The sequence below is a fragment of the Dermacentor andersoni genome, chromosome 4, assembly GCF_023375885.2.
Source record: "Dermacentor andersoni chromosome 4, qqDerAnde1_hic_scaffold, whole genome shotgun sequence".
NCBI classification, from domain to species: domain Eukaryota; kingdom Metazoa; phylum Arthropoda; class Arachnida; order Ixodida; family Ixodidae; genus Dermacentor; species Dermacentor andersoni.
Window position 1 is genome coordinate 58580691 of NC_092817.1, and position 12982 is coordinate 58593672.

At 40.6% G+C, this 12982-nt stretch overlaps 1 protein-coding gene across 5 annotated transcripts in view; it reads right to left on the reverse strand.

The window, feature by feature from the left end:
* The window catches only part of Taf1 (TATA-box binding protein associated factor 1), a 71336-nt gene that overhangs the window by 24295 nt on the left and 34059 nt on the right, over positions 1-12982 (reverse strand). For all 5 annotated transcript variants that reach the window (XM_055073820.1, XM_050183031.2, XM_055073821.1 and 2 more), the window contains 9 exons: positions 12556-12670; positions 7933-8074; positions 7096-7226; positions 6624-6704; positions 6395-6544; positions 5449-5571; positions 2612-2690; positions 1493-1713; positions 795-894 (listed from right to left, as the gene is read on the reverse strand). In XM_055073820.1, the coding sequence (XP_054929795.1) occupies positions 795-894; positions 1493-1713; positions 2612-2690; positions 5449-5571; positions 6395-6544; positions 6624-6704; positions 7096-7226; positions 7933-8074; positions 12556-12670 (1142 nt within the window). The remainder of the gene's footprint in view (positions 1-794; positions 895-1492; positions 1714-2611; positions 2691-5448; positions 5572-6394; positions 6545-6623; positions 6705-7095; positions 7227-7932; positions 8075-12555; positions 12671-12982) is intronic.

The window sequence follows — 12982 nt, forward strand, 5'->3', positions numbered from 1 at the left end:
AAGGGCATATTATATTTATTCGAACGTAAGGCGAGGTTTCTTTCCAAGAATCCTTAGCCTCGAAGTGACCTCCCCGCCTTATATGCAAGGCTAATAGATTCAGTTATTATTTCAACATGTTGGAAGCAGTGCGTCATTTCCGGCAATCCAGATTCTAGACGGCAATGCAAATTCTAGCAAGTAATAAGCCTTGGCAGGTGAGGCAGTACGGCAATCCAGATTTTAGATGGCAATGCAAATTCTAGCAAGTAATAACTTAAAAATTTATATGTGAATTTCCCCTTGAGATGCAACTTCATGGCAGCACAAATTTTGCCTTGTGGTGTAGATTCAAGGCAGTGCGGGGCGCACTATCATAAAGCCACACCATAAGGCGAAATTCACGCTGCCACAAAGTCACACCTCAGGGTGAAATTCGCAGTTAAGTTGCACTGATTAGCATTCTGATAATTCCAGGAGCTACTTATAATTCAGTATTTCGGGCAATACCTGCTGAGTCTGAATAATCCATCGGTTATTCTTAATTGATACTCTTATTCTATACTTAAGTTCTTTTTCTCAGGTTTCCCAACTGCACCCTCGCCTTATAAAGGAATAAATACAGTGAATAAATAAGCAGAGTTGAAGGTACTAGCATTTCGATTAACACAAAATTCGCAGTGTAGTGACATCAAATGACGTTTCACTGCAGTTAGCTTACGTGGTCAAGACTGCCAACTCTGTTGAATGCGCATGCTCAACAGAAATCTTAACGGGTGTTTTGTCGATCTCACAGTGTACACATCTACTACAACCTTTGTCCTTTTTCTTCTTGTCGTCGCCAGCACAAGAATCCTCTCCCATGATCAACTTCTGCAACTCTCGCCTTTCTGCCTCCTCCCTTTCGTGTGACAGCTGCAAAGTCAAGCGAGATTTATGATCAGAACCAAATAAACATGACTGTTCCAGTGCAGTACAGGCCTAAATAAATTTGCTGACAGAAAAGGCTTGCAGCAGTTTCTCTTCAATGCTGCATGCTTAGCACCTTGCTTTCATTCTGTATCTAACTGTGTCCTATTAAGTGACAACAATAAGCAACGCACAGAGGTAAGCTTTCTCCATATAACTGTGATAAAACCACAAATTTTATGAGACAATCACTTGTCCAATTGTCATAAAGATTGTCACCACCTAGCACAATGCCATGTTCAGTGGCAACAGAACATTAAAGATAACTTCCGGTTGTTACTAAACTACTTGAGAGTTCATCAGAAGAGCTTCAAAGCTACATTAAAAGAGTAAAGTAACCAAGCTAGAAGAGCTAGCATCACAGCAAAATTGCGACGAGGGCTAGTGGTCAAAGTTCACCTTATTAAAATTAGAAGCGTAGCAAGACACAAGATGCAATTAACTATGAAGAGACAGCACCAGTCTCTTCATAGTTCATTGTGTCCTGTAGCTCACGGTGCTTTTAATTTTCTCGAAATTAACTGTTAGCACTGTGGCTACCCACCTGGGAGCTTGTTTTCTTGTTTGAAAGCATGTTCTCAATGTTCTTTCCCATTTCCTCAATGTCCGAGTCGTCCTCCGAGCTGGAATCCTCATCTGTGGACAGCACCTCGTTGGAAGAGAGGACCCTGTTCTGCAGGTCGAAGATGCGCTGGCACTCCTCCTTGTAGCGTTCCTGGTGCTCTGCTATGCTGAACCGGTTGCCCCGTGCAAACTTACTCATGGCTGCATTCGACATAAACCAGAAGGACACAGAGTAAAAGAATGCTGGGATATCTGGCATTCGTACACATGCACATATAAGACACTGCAGTGAGAAGCTACTTTGTGGTTGCTTCTTACCTGCCACACACACAACCACATTGCTCAATAAAAATCCGAAATGTAAGTTTTTTCCATGTTAAAGATAACAATGAAAACCTTAGCAAAACACACAATTGGGCTAGCTGGTACAGTTGTAAGTGTAGCGCTTTGTCTGTGCATTTCCTTTGTCTTTCATCATGTCTACATTGCACGACAGTGCATCATGCTCCTAATAATGAAAAGTGCAGTGCCTTCCTTACTGTACGTAGCAATAGTTTCTAATTCAAGGTTTTATTTATTTAAACACCTTCAATACTTTGTTTTGGAAGACTTGGATTACAGCTGTACTACAAAAGCAATATTAATACAGTTGAACCTGGTTACAGCAAAGCTGTGTCCAACAAGAAAATGCCTTTGTTATATGGTATATCTGATATTCGTTATACATATACGTTCGTTGGATGCTAACAATTGTTCATAAAAATGTTACATTTACTTTGTTATATCCGTGTTTGTTATATATAGAGGTTAAACTGTAAAATGAGACCATTAGGTCCTTGCACAGTTTCATTTCTAAGCATAAGTAGCACTTGTTCTGTGACAAAAGAGACTTTGTGGAAACTTGCACGGTGAAGTGCTCTGTTACAGTCAAGTGTGACTAATTTGATACTAATTTCTGAAAAATATCCTATCTTCACAGGATTGACTAATGCCATAATCTAGTTTGCAGAAAGCACAGCTACACGTGAAATGTCTGAGCTCTAGCACCACAAGCTACGACTATAGTTTCATAAAATAAAAAAAAACATATTTGAATCACCTTCCTCTCCAGCCTTTGCCTGTTCCGTTGACAGTGTCCGTACAACGTCAATCACCTCCCATCGAGACAGCTTCTTGATCTGTTGATGCAAACAGAAAGACGAGGGCTAAGGCTTCCAGCAACAAGAGTTGAGTTATAAGTTATGCCTTACATAACCAATGTGTACGCATGGCAAACCAAGATCATAAGGAACCTTTGCTACAGTAGAACAAAGAAATGTCATTAGAAATTTTCAAGTTAGATGCTGTGGAAACACCACAAATAGTTATTTTGTTATAACCCAACATAAAGAGTCTAGCATAATCAGCAAGAATTATGATACTTATAATATACTTAGCGCCAAAGCGAAATACTAAACAGGCTTAACTTCTGTGAGATTCATGCAGAAGCTGACATGGCACAATCACCTACTGGAACCTTTTAAAAGTAGCATAAAATCCCAATTCAAGTGCTACAAAACTTTCCTATCTACAATTCCTTTAATCTACTACAGTAAAACCTCCTTAATTCTACTCTCATTAATTCGGAAAATTATACAATTCAAACTCGTCATCTGTGCCCAACAGATGTCTGCATTATTTAATGGCATCAAATTCTCCTTAATTCAGAGCTCAACAAGTGCAGAGCACCACAAATGTGCGAAGCAACAAAAAAGCGAGAATGGCATTGGCGCCCAACCGAAATGAAACAGCAAAGGTCCATCTAAATAGGTCACGAAGCTTAGAATGAAAAGTGTGCCAAATCCTATCTGCAGAGATATCAGTTGTACACGAATGAAGCGTGACTAGGTGTGGGGGGAGACAAACACTGAAACCAGAATAGCTATGTTAAAAAGATGTTCGAAAATTTTAAATCAGAAGTACTGTCATACGAGTAAATATTCCATTTCAAATATTTTTGCTCTACTAAAACAAGAAATGCTAATTTTTTTTATTTCACAATTTATTAGATTGTTCTTGGTGACCCGCTACCAACCAGTTATTCTGGTGCAAATCTTGGCAACACTGCAAACCAGCTATAATGTCATGCAGAATGGCGCTGCTCACTTGAACACAGCAGTTTCATCCAAGTTTTTTTATTTGCTTGCATATTTGTTCAAAGTGTGGCGTGTGCTTCACTTCAAATTTTGCCTGACCTAGCACACGGCACTCATTGGCGAAAGGTGTGAGTGCAGGTTTTCTGTCATCATGCAAGTTCACACTGCTGCATCTAACATGCTGTGTCTCGTTGTGACGATAGACGCAGAACTCTCTGCAAAGAACCGTCGTGCTATGTTTGTTAACTCTCCGTAACACAGGCACTGAGTGTCCGATGGGCAGCAAAATTAGTAAGTCGAATGTTTCCTAATTGATAATGTCGGGCAATGTTGTCATGTCTGATAACTGTTGGAAATTAACACATGTTGTAGCGCGGAATTGGAAATGATTCTGTGAAAGGTTTCGGATATGTTGCTACACATTACGACTGTGTGTTGGCCATAGTACTTTACTTTTCATCCATTGAAACATGTTTTGTTTGGTCAATTATACATTGGTTGCATCATTCTAGACAAATAAAAGTGAAGTTGCTTTTGAAACCTCTGTGGCACTGACATTTATTTCCATCGTATTCGCTCATCTTCCTAAGCAATCTACTGGAGCGATTGTCGTAAATAACGGCCTAATTACGTTCCCATTAAGACATATTCCACTCCTACAGTTTAATGACACGCTAGTACTTAAGCTAAGGTGAGTCGCAAGCTCGCCTCAGCCTCAAAAGAACAATAACTGCTGGCTTAGCGGTCGAAATGCAGGACGTTAAAGAAATTCAAACATTCGCACTAAGCAGCATAAGATCTTGATGTCACTGCCGTTTCCGGTTGTAACATCACTTTTTATTTTTTGCTTGCTGTTAGTTGTCCCCCCAATACGTAGATGGCGACAGTTGCACCGAGCCACCATTTTCTTTACATGTGGGTTTTTATGGATGCTTCACTACCAGTTTACATATACCTCGGCAGAGTCCGCATTGACATAGTCATCAGAAGAAATCGTACATGAACAGCAGAAATGCCGGAATGCTTCGTGCCAAATTATGCCTTTAAAGCTTTTATTTTTGTGTTTACCACCGCACATGACACCATGTTGGCCGCGTGCCTTCATAACTGCACAGTCACCATCCATGATCGCGTCGGACAGCCACTATGGTTTTGTCCACAGCGGTTGCAGCAAACAGTCGTTTTGTTTTGACTCGATTCATGCGTTGGCTGTGTGCTTTCTAAGCTGCATAGTTGCCACCCATGATCGTGTCAATAGACATGATCATGGTGTGGGTGGCATAGACATGATCCCTGTTTGCAAACAGCCCGACATCGCTGCAAGTGCCCCTCCCATCTGCCGCACCTCCAAAGTCACCGTTGGTTGGCAAAAAACGTTCATGCGACCTGTTCTCTCTGCATAAGAGTGCTGCTTGTATGAGTGCTGCTTACTGGGAAGCTTTTGCCGCTTAGGCATGACATCACGACAATCAGTCATGAGATGACGAGAATCGCAGCTACCGCACTGTTTTTGTGCACAATAAAAACAGGACTTGATGATTTATTCAGGTAATAAAAGCCTGTTGATGTGGAAAGCATGTGTTTGTTTTCTTAATAGTACTTTCGATAATTCGACATTCCATTAATTTGGACTTTTATTTTATTTTTTTTGCTCCCATGAAACCCGAATTAACAAAGTTCTATATACTTTTTGAGGAAAAGCCATCTTTGTTCAGTTTAAAGCGCTCCCTCCCCCCACCACCCCCAACCTCTCTTTGCATAAATGGCTGCAATGTGTACATATCAGAAAAGCTGTGCGTACCTCATCTTCAGGAACACCAAACTTTCTCAGCAATTGCTTGGCATTGCTGAGTGACAAACGCCGGAGATCCGCATCAGTACCCGTCACTGTCTTCTTCACTGGCTGCTGATTTGCCCCATCCTCCTGCCAACAAAAAAGAGAGAGATGAGAGGTTAACACATTGTTTACACCAAAATTTCCAGCCAAAGTCTGCTCAATATGGCACCAAAAGTCCTACTAAAATGAACTCTAAGTAGGAATTGTGTAATGCATTCAATTAAATACTCTAAGGGTCACTATTATAACTTTTCAATAATGGCTTACAGGTAAGAGTTGTGAGCATTTTCACGTGTGTGCTTTTTAACCACAGCCACCCCATTTCATTCGCCACACTGCTACCCTAACCTTCACAATGGCATATCTGGTGCTTGTGCACTGATTTGTGATGCATGGCTGCATCACTAAGCTATTACGTGCTGAAATTTTCACCACTCGTCCAACACATGTGACATATGCTCTGCATGCTGCCACAGGGCTAATATACTTTGAACTCACCATCAGAGTCTAGTATGCGATGCACGCACCATATGAGAATTTGAGTCCTCCTAGCACTTCATAATGATGATGGTCTTCAAGCTATTTAGGACCACTACAGGGCAAAGACGTTTCCCAGCAATCTCGAATTACCCTGTTCTGTGCCAGCAGCTGATTTCATCCTATTCCTATGAATTTCCTCACTCTCTTGTCCTCTGTCACTCTTGATTAATCTTCTCCCTACCCTTGGCCTGATTCTGTTAGTCTAAAAAACCACTGGCCATCCGTCCTACCCATAACAAGACTTGCCCAACTCCACATGTGCCGAATCTCTCAAAAGATAAACAGAAATCCTGAACAGTTTCTCTCATAAAATAATTCAGCTGAAGACAGTTTGTCTTAACGGTAAACTATAGGAAATTGTTGTCCCTGCCTTTGACTGCTGGGGCTTGTTTGGAACGCGCACATAGGAGAAGCCCTCTCCACAGCTTGTAGGGTCAGCTACACCAGTCAACTGCAGCAGGCACTTTCCTTTGACGGAAGAGATGAAGGCCCGTGTCGTGTTCCAAGGAGCTGCTTTCACCTGCACAGAATACCAATCACCATTGATGCAGTACACGAAACGAGCAGGAGGAGATGTGACCACAAAGCAAAAGCCTCACCTCGTCGTCCATTTTCACTTGCATTTCCTCGTCATTTTCATCTTCAGGTGCGAACAGAGACTTCTCCCCATAACCGGCATCCTTGAGAGATAAAGAAGATCAACAGGTAATTACACACTTACTTGTATATATGTCTTCTTCATTGGAATGCTTTTGCTTTGAGACCTTCATTGCTTTTCTTTTTCACACGAGTCAGTAGTTCAGTAAACTGCAGGGCATTACCAATGCTCCCTTTGTTAACACTGTGTTGCTGTAAACTTACACATGTTCAAACTGTCTGTAAATACACTATCCATCAAAACATCTCTTATGTCGAAGAGCTGGGTTAGCCTGTCACCCTTGTGATTCATACATTTGTGCAAAAAAGTGCTGCATGCCATGATTTCATCGCTACAGTAGCAAGTAATTTATACTAAGCCTTTTAGTGGCGACTGTACTACATGCAGCCAGTGGCACCAATCTGTAGGCTCACCTTGAGCCTCTGCTCTGCAGAGATCATGCTGTAGTAGGCACAGCACTGCTCTGGAGAAACCATAGCACGAATTTCATCCTCAGTGGGAAGCCGGAACTCTGGCTTGAGAACCCACCAGTTGGAGTCCATTCCTAAGCAGAGGATAAACAAGCAAGAAGTAAGCTTTAAATGTGATTAGCCAGTGTGACATTGTGAAGATGTGCAAAAAAATTTGCAGTTTGATTACTAAAGTAGAATATAAGAAACATGCACAAATAAATACAGCAGCTCAGCCTTAAGTTTCTGACACGGACCTACGTCCAGGTCAAAAGCTGCTAGCAAATTAACATGGCAGTGAGGAAACCCCAGAAGTAGCATTGAGGGCAAATGAAGGCCAACAAGGTGTTGTAGATACTGTGAAATGGTAACTCATAGTACACCAAAACAACTTTTTATATACTATATGATTGCCCCCATGCTCCAGCCATTCGCTTCATAGTAAATAGCTAACTTTCTATTGAGAGGGGAGCTGGTGACCAAGAGCCATTAATAAAACTGAAAGGAAATTGAATGACAGGCAAACAAAACTACAAAAAGAAAAGCTCAAGCAAATATAAGCCACATGATCACAAGAACAGCATGTGAACCAGAATGGCAGATATAAAATTAGAAAGCAGTGAGTTTAAGACATATGCGGTTACTGCATAGGTGATACTTTCTTTTTCTTTTCTTTTTGTGCTTGAGTATTAGTGCTCAATGAGTAATAGATGATATTATCAATAGAAAAAGTAAAAAAACGTCTACTTAGCACAATGCTCAGTGAGAATTCACACCATTATTGCCTTGACTGAGACGAACCTGTTCTCTTGAAGTCTGCGCACAACTTGAGCCGCTTACGTATGCTGCTTTCCGAGTGAGAAGGAAAGGCCTTCTTTATATCTTCCATTTTTATGCGCCTTGGACTGTCAGTGCTTTTCCAGAATAACCTATAGATAAATACCTGGAAAAAGAAGAATGTGATAGCAGGGTATACCCAAATTCTACAAAACATTCTATATTACGCATGGTGTTATAGGCATGATGACAGGCATTTGAAATTTTCTAAGTGAAAGAGGCACCATCTTCTTTATGGCATTAAATCTAAATGTGAAGCTTGCTTTGGGCACTTCTTATACCCTTAATACATGTACATATAAGCATCCAAATGATAAGACAGGTTATTTACAGTATAAAAGGTTTGCCAATTTTGCCAGTACACAGCTTGTAGCGTTAGTGAACATGATAATATTTACGATACGCGGTACTAAGTTCTTGATCAAATCATATGTGAAGAAATAAATGGTATGAAAGTACTGCATATGGTTCCACTGTTAGCTGTGTCATCGTACTTACCGTATTTATCTGAATCTAGGCTGATAAATTTTTCATATAATCGTATACCAAACTGTAGAGTTGGCTCAGATTCGAGGATATTAAAAAACGCGCCAGTTTTTAATTGAAATTGACAAACATGGTGCATAGCTAGCGCCATCTAGAAAAGTTAGTATCACAGCCACTACTAGCAATGCCAGTAGCCAACTGAAGTACACGAGCGACATTGCAGTTTTGACCTGTGTTGTGTCGGCGTGCTGCGTGGCGTAATCGTGATGGCACCAATCAGGTGATGCCACTATAGTGCCGATTTCAAACGAAAAGCTGTGCTAGCCACTAAGGTATCATCATTTACTGAACGTGAACATGTAGTGCTCACTCTACGTCATCATCGCTGCTAGCATCGTCGCTGCCTTCCTTATCACTGTCACCTCCTTGTTGCGGCACAACAACAACAACAACAACAACAACAACAACAACAACATCATCATCATCATCATCATCATCATTATATTTTATGTCCACTGCAGGACAAAGGCCTCTCCCTGTGATCTCCAATTACCCCTGTCCTGTGCCAACCGATCCCAGCTAGCACCTGCGAATTTCTTAATTTCATCACCCCACCTAGTCTTCTGCCACCCTCGACTACGCTTCCCTTCTCTTGGCGCCCATTCTGTAACCCTAATGGTCCACCGGTTACCTAACCTAACCATTACATAACCTGCCCAGCTACATTTCTTTCTCTTAATGTCAATTAGAATATCGGCTATCCTTGTTTACTCTCTGATCCACACCGCTCTCTTCCCGTCTTTTAATGTTATGCCTAACATACTTCGTTCCATCGCTCTTTGCGCGATCCTTAACTTCTTTTCGAGCTTCTTTGTCAACCTCCAAGTTACTGCCCCATATGTTAGCACCAGTAGAATGCAGTGATTGTACAATGATAATGGTAAGCTTCCAATCAGGATCTGACAATGACTGCCGAATGAGCTCCAACCCATTTTAATTCTTCTGTAAATTTCCTTCTCATGATCAGGGTCCCTTGTGAGTAATTGACCTAGGTAAACATACTCCTTCACAGACTCTAGAGGCTGACTAATGATCCTGAACTCTTGTTCCCGTGCCCAGCTACTGACCATTATCTTTGTCTTCTGCATATTAATATTCAACCCCACTCATAGTCTCTCTGTTAAGGTCCTCAATTATTTGTTGTAACTCGTCCCCAATATTGCTGAACAGGACAATGTCATCTGCAAATCGAAGGTTACTGAGATATTGGCTGTTGATCTTTACTCCTAAAAGCCTTACCATGTTAATAGCTTGAATACATCTTCCAAGCATGCAGTGAATAGCATTGGAGAGATTGTGTCTTCTTGTCTGACCCCTTTTTTTATAGGTATCTTCCTACTTCCTTATGGACAATTAACGTAGCTGTAGAATCTCTGTAGATACTTTCCAAGATATTTACGTAAGCATCCTGTACTCCTTAATTCTGTAACGTTTCTATGCCTGCAGGTATCTCAATTGAATCAAATGCCTTTGCGTAATCTATAAAAGCCATACAGAGAGGCTGATTGCATTCTGCGGATTTCTCGAATTACCTGATTGATGACATGCATGTGATCCATCGTAGAGTATCCCTTCCTGAAACCTGCCTGTTCCCTTGGTTGACTAAAGTCCACTGTTGCTCTTATTCTATCAAAGATTATCTAGGTGAATATTTTATATAATATTGGAAGTAAGCCAATGGGCCTATAATTTTTCAATTCTTTAATGTCTCCCTTTTTGTGGATTAGTATAATTGCATTCTTCCAGTTCTCTGGGACCTTTGAAGTCGATAGACAGTTCATATAAAGGGCCACTAGTTTTTCAAGCATTATGTCTCCACCATCATTGATTAAATCTACTGTTATTCCATCTTCTCCTGCCGATTTTCCCCGTTTCATATCTTGCAAGGCCCTTCTAACTTCGTCGCCAGTTATTGAAGGAGTCTCTGTAACCAGTTCATTACTACTTCGAATGGAGGTATCGTCGCTGCTTTGGGCACTATACAGGTCAGTGTAGAATCCTTCTGCTGCTTTTATTATATCTTTGAGATTGCTGATGATATCACCCTGCCTATATTGCAGTGCATACATCTTGGTTTGTCTGACGCCTAGTTTCCTTCTCACTGTTTTCAGGTTGTGTTCATTTTTTGCTGCTTCCTCAGTCCTTCTCTCGTTATAATTTCGAATATGTATCCCTTATTTTCTCCTTGTTGATGTTTTGACAGTTCCGTGAATTCTATCTGACCTCTTGAGTTGAACACTTTCATTCTTTGTCATTTCTTTATTAAGTCCTTTGTTACTTGGGAGAGCTTACCTACTGGTTGCCTTGGTGCCTTACTGCCCACTTCAATTCCTGCTTCTGAAGACAGCCTAGTTACGGTTTCATTCAGTGTCTCTATGTCATCTTCATCTCTCTGTTCTAAGGCTGCATATTTGTTTGCAAGTGCCAACCTGAATTGGTCTGCTTTTACCCTTACTGCATCCAGGTTGGCCTGTTTCTTCTTGACCAATTTTACTCTTTCTCTCTAGAGCATCTCTCCTCTAGCGTTTCTAAAATCGACGCCCTAGTTGCCAATTGCCTGTTCACCCACCTGCTTTTTCCCCACTTTTGCATTAAAGTCACCCATTACTACAGTATATCGAGTTTGCACTTTTCTCATTGCTAATTCAACATCTTCATAAAACTGATCTACTTCCTCATCATCGTGACTGGACGTTGGAGCATAGGTTTGTACTACCTTTAATCTATACATCTCATTGAGTTTGATTACGACTACTGCTACCCTCTCGTTGATACTGTAGAATTCGTCAATGTTGCCCGCTATGTCCTTATGGATTAGGAATCCTACCGCGTATTTCTTCTTATCAGAGAGACCTCTATAGCAGAGGACATGGCCGTTATTTAGCAATGTGTCAGCCTCACCAGTTCTAATCTCACTGAGGCCGATAATATCTCAAACCATGTCTGATATTTCCTCAAAGAGCCCTGCTAACCTAGCCTCACTCGAGAGGGTTCGGGTGTCCTTAAGCTCATTTTGTAAAAATGTTTCCTTAAAAGGAAGCTTTAGCTTGGGGTCCAATCTAATAGATGGGAATGGAGAAATTGTTTTTTTCGGCAACCACTGCACCGAATTTGATGAAGTTCACTGCATTTAAAAGAAGACGTTAAAATCTATAGTGACCGTAGGAAGCAAATTTTTCACTAGATCGTCTTTAAGGCAAAGTAATTGAAAATTGTAAGATTAATAAAAAACTCAAGTATGAAGCTTTAACTCATCAGCTAAAAAACAAGATAAGAGTTCTGTAAGTTTCATCTAATATACATTCAAAGTGGACAGAATTGATTTATAGTGCATCATTCTGGGAAAATATACTTCAAATTTGTGATTAAGACTTTTGCAAGACCCTCATTAATATCATAACATATCTACAAAGTTGTAACCTGATATACCAAATTGATCTGCTTCAGATGCTTTAACAGATGCAGTTTACAGAACTACGATATCTGTTTTTGGTGCAGCGTTATGAATTTGTACACACTGTGGTTCTATTTTATTAATCTCACCAATTTTCAGCAATTTTTGAAAAAAGCTTGGGGCCCTGAATGGAAATTGTGCTGCCTATGGTTGCTAGAATTTAACCTTCTCCCTCAAATGCAGCAAATTTCATTCAGACTGGTCAAGCGGTTGTCTCATAAAAGCATTTCTGCATTTTGAAAGAGTATTTGAACAGGGAAATCTGTTGGCCCCAAGCTAACGCTTCCTCTTTCCTTCATTTTATAATAATTGTTCTTTTTTTTTGGACATTGATCCCAGTCAACATTAAACGGCACATTCTAGTAGATTGCAACTTGTGGTCCAGCCTGCATGTGTACAGCGGGGAACTTGCAGTAGTCTCTCCCAGTAAAATTACTATTCATGAACTAAATCATTGTTATCTATTAGACTGCGGTTGCTGCGAAAATCTACAGGCGTGCACCCCAGCACAATGCGTTTCACATTTCACCAACAAGGTAGTTTGTCAGAGCAGGAAAAAAACCTATGAGATGTCAAATTGAAAGTACCTGCAGGAAGTCTCGGACAAAGTTGTTTGCCCGCTTAGAGTTTGGACCTGGCACTTCAAAAAGTGGTAGCTCCTGGCCAACTGTGTAGATCGTCTCAACTTCCCTGATGTAGTAACTGAAAGGAGAAAGAGAATGTTCCATATATCCACAATTCACCTCAGAATAATCACTCAATGTGAGGGCATAACTCTATGCTCTAACTGCCACAGCGTGGCTATGAAAGAAATCATTTTGTCACTAAGAAAAAAGTAAGATGAAGGAAAATACAGTCTTGCTGCTTATTAAATGATAATTAACTGAATACCTTAACAGAGAACACACTGATGAAGTTCATGCACCCTTCATTTTGAGTAGCCCAGTAAAGAGAAAATTATTGTTATTTAAGCTTATTTGTGGTACTGAGTATTATTTGAAGCAAGGTATTGTA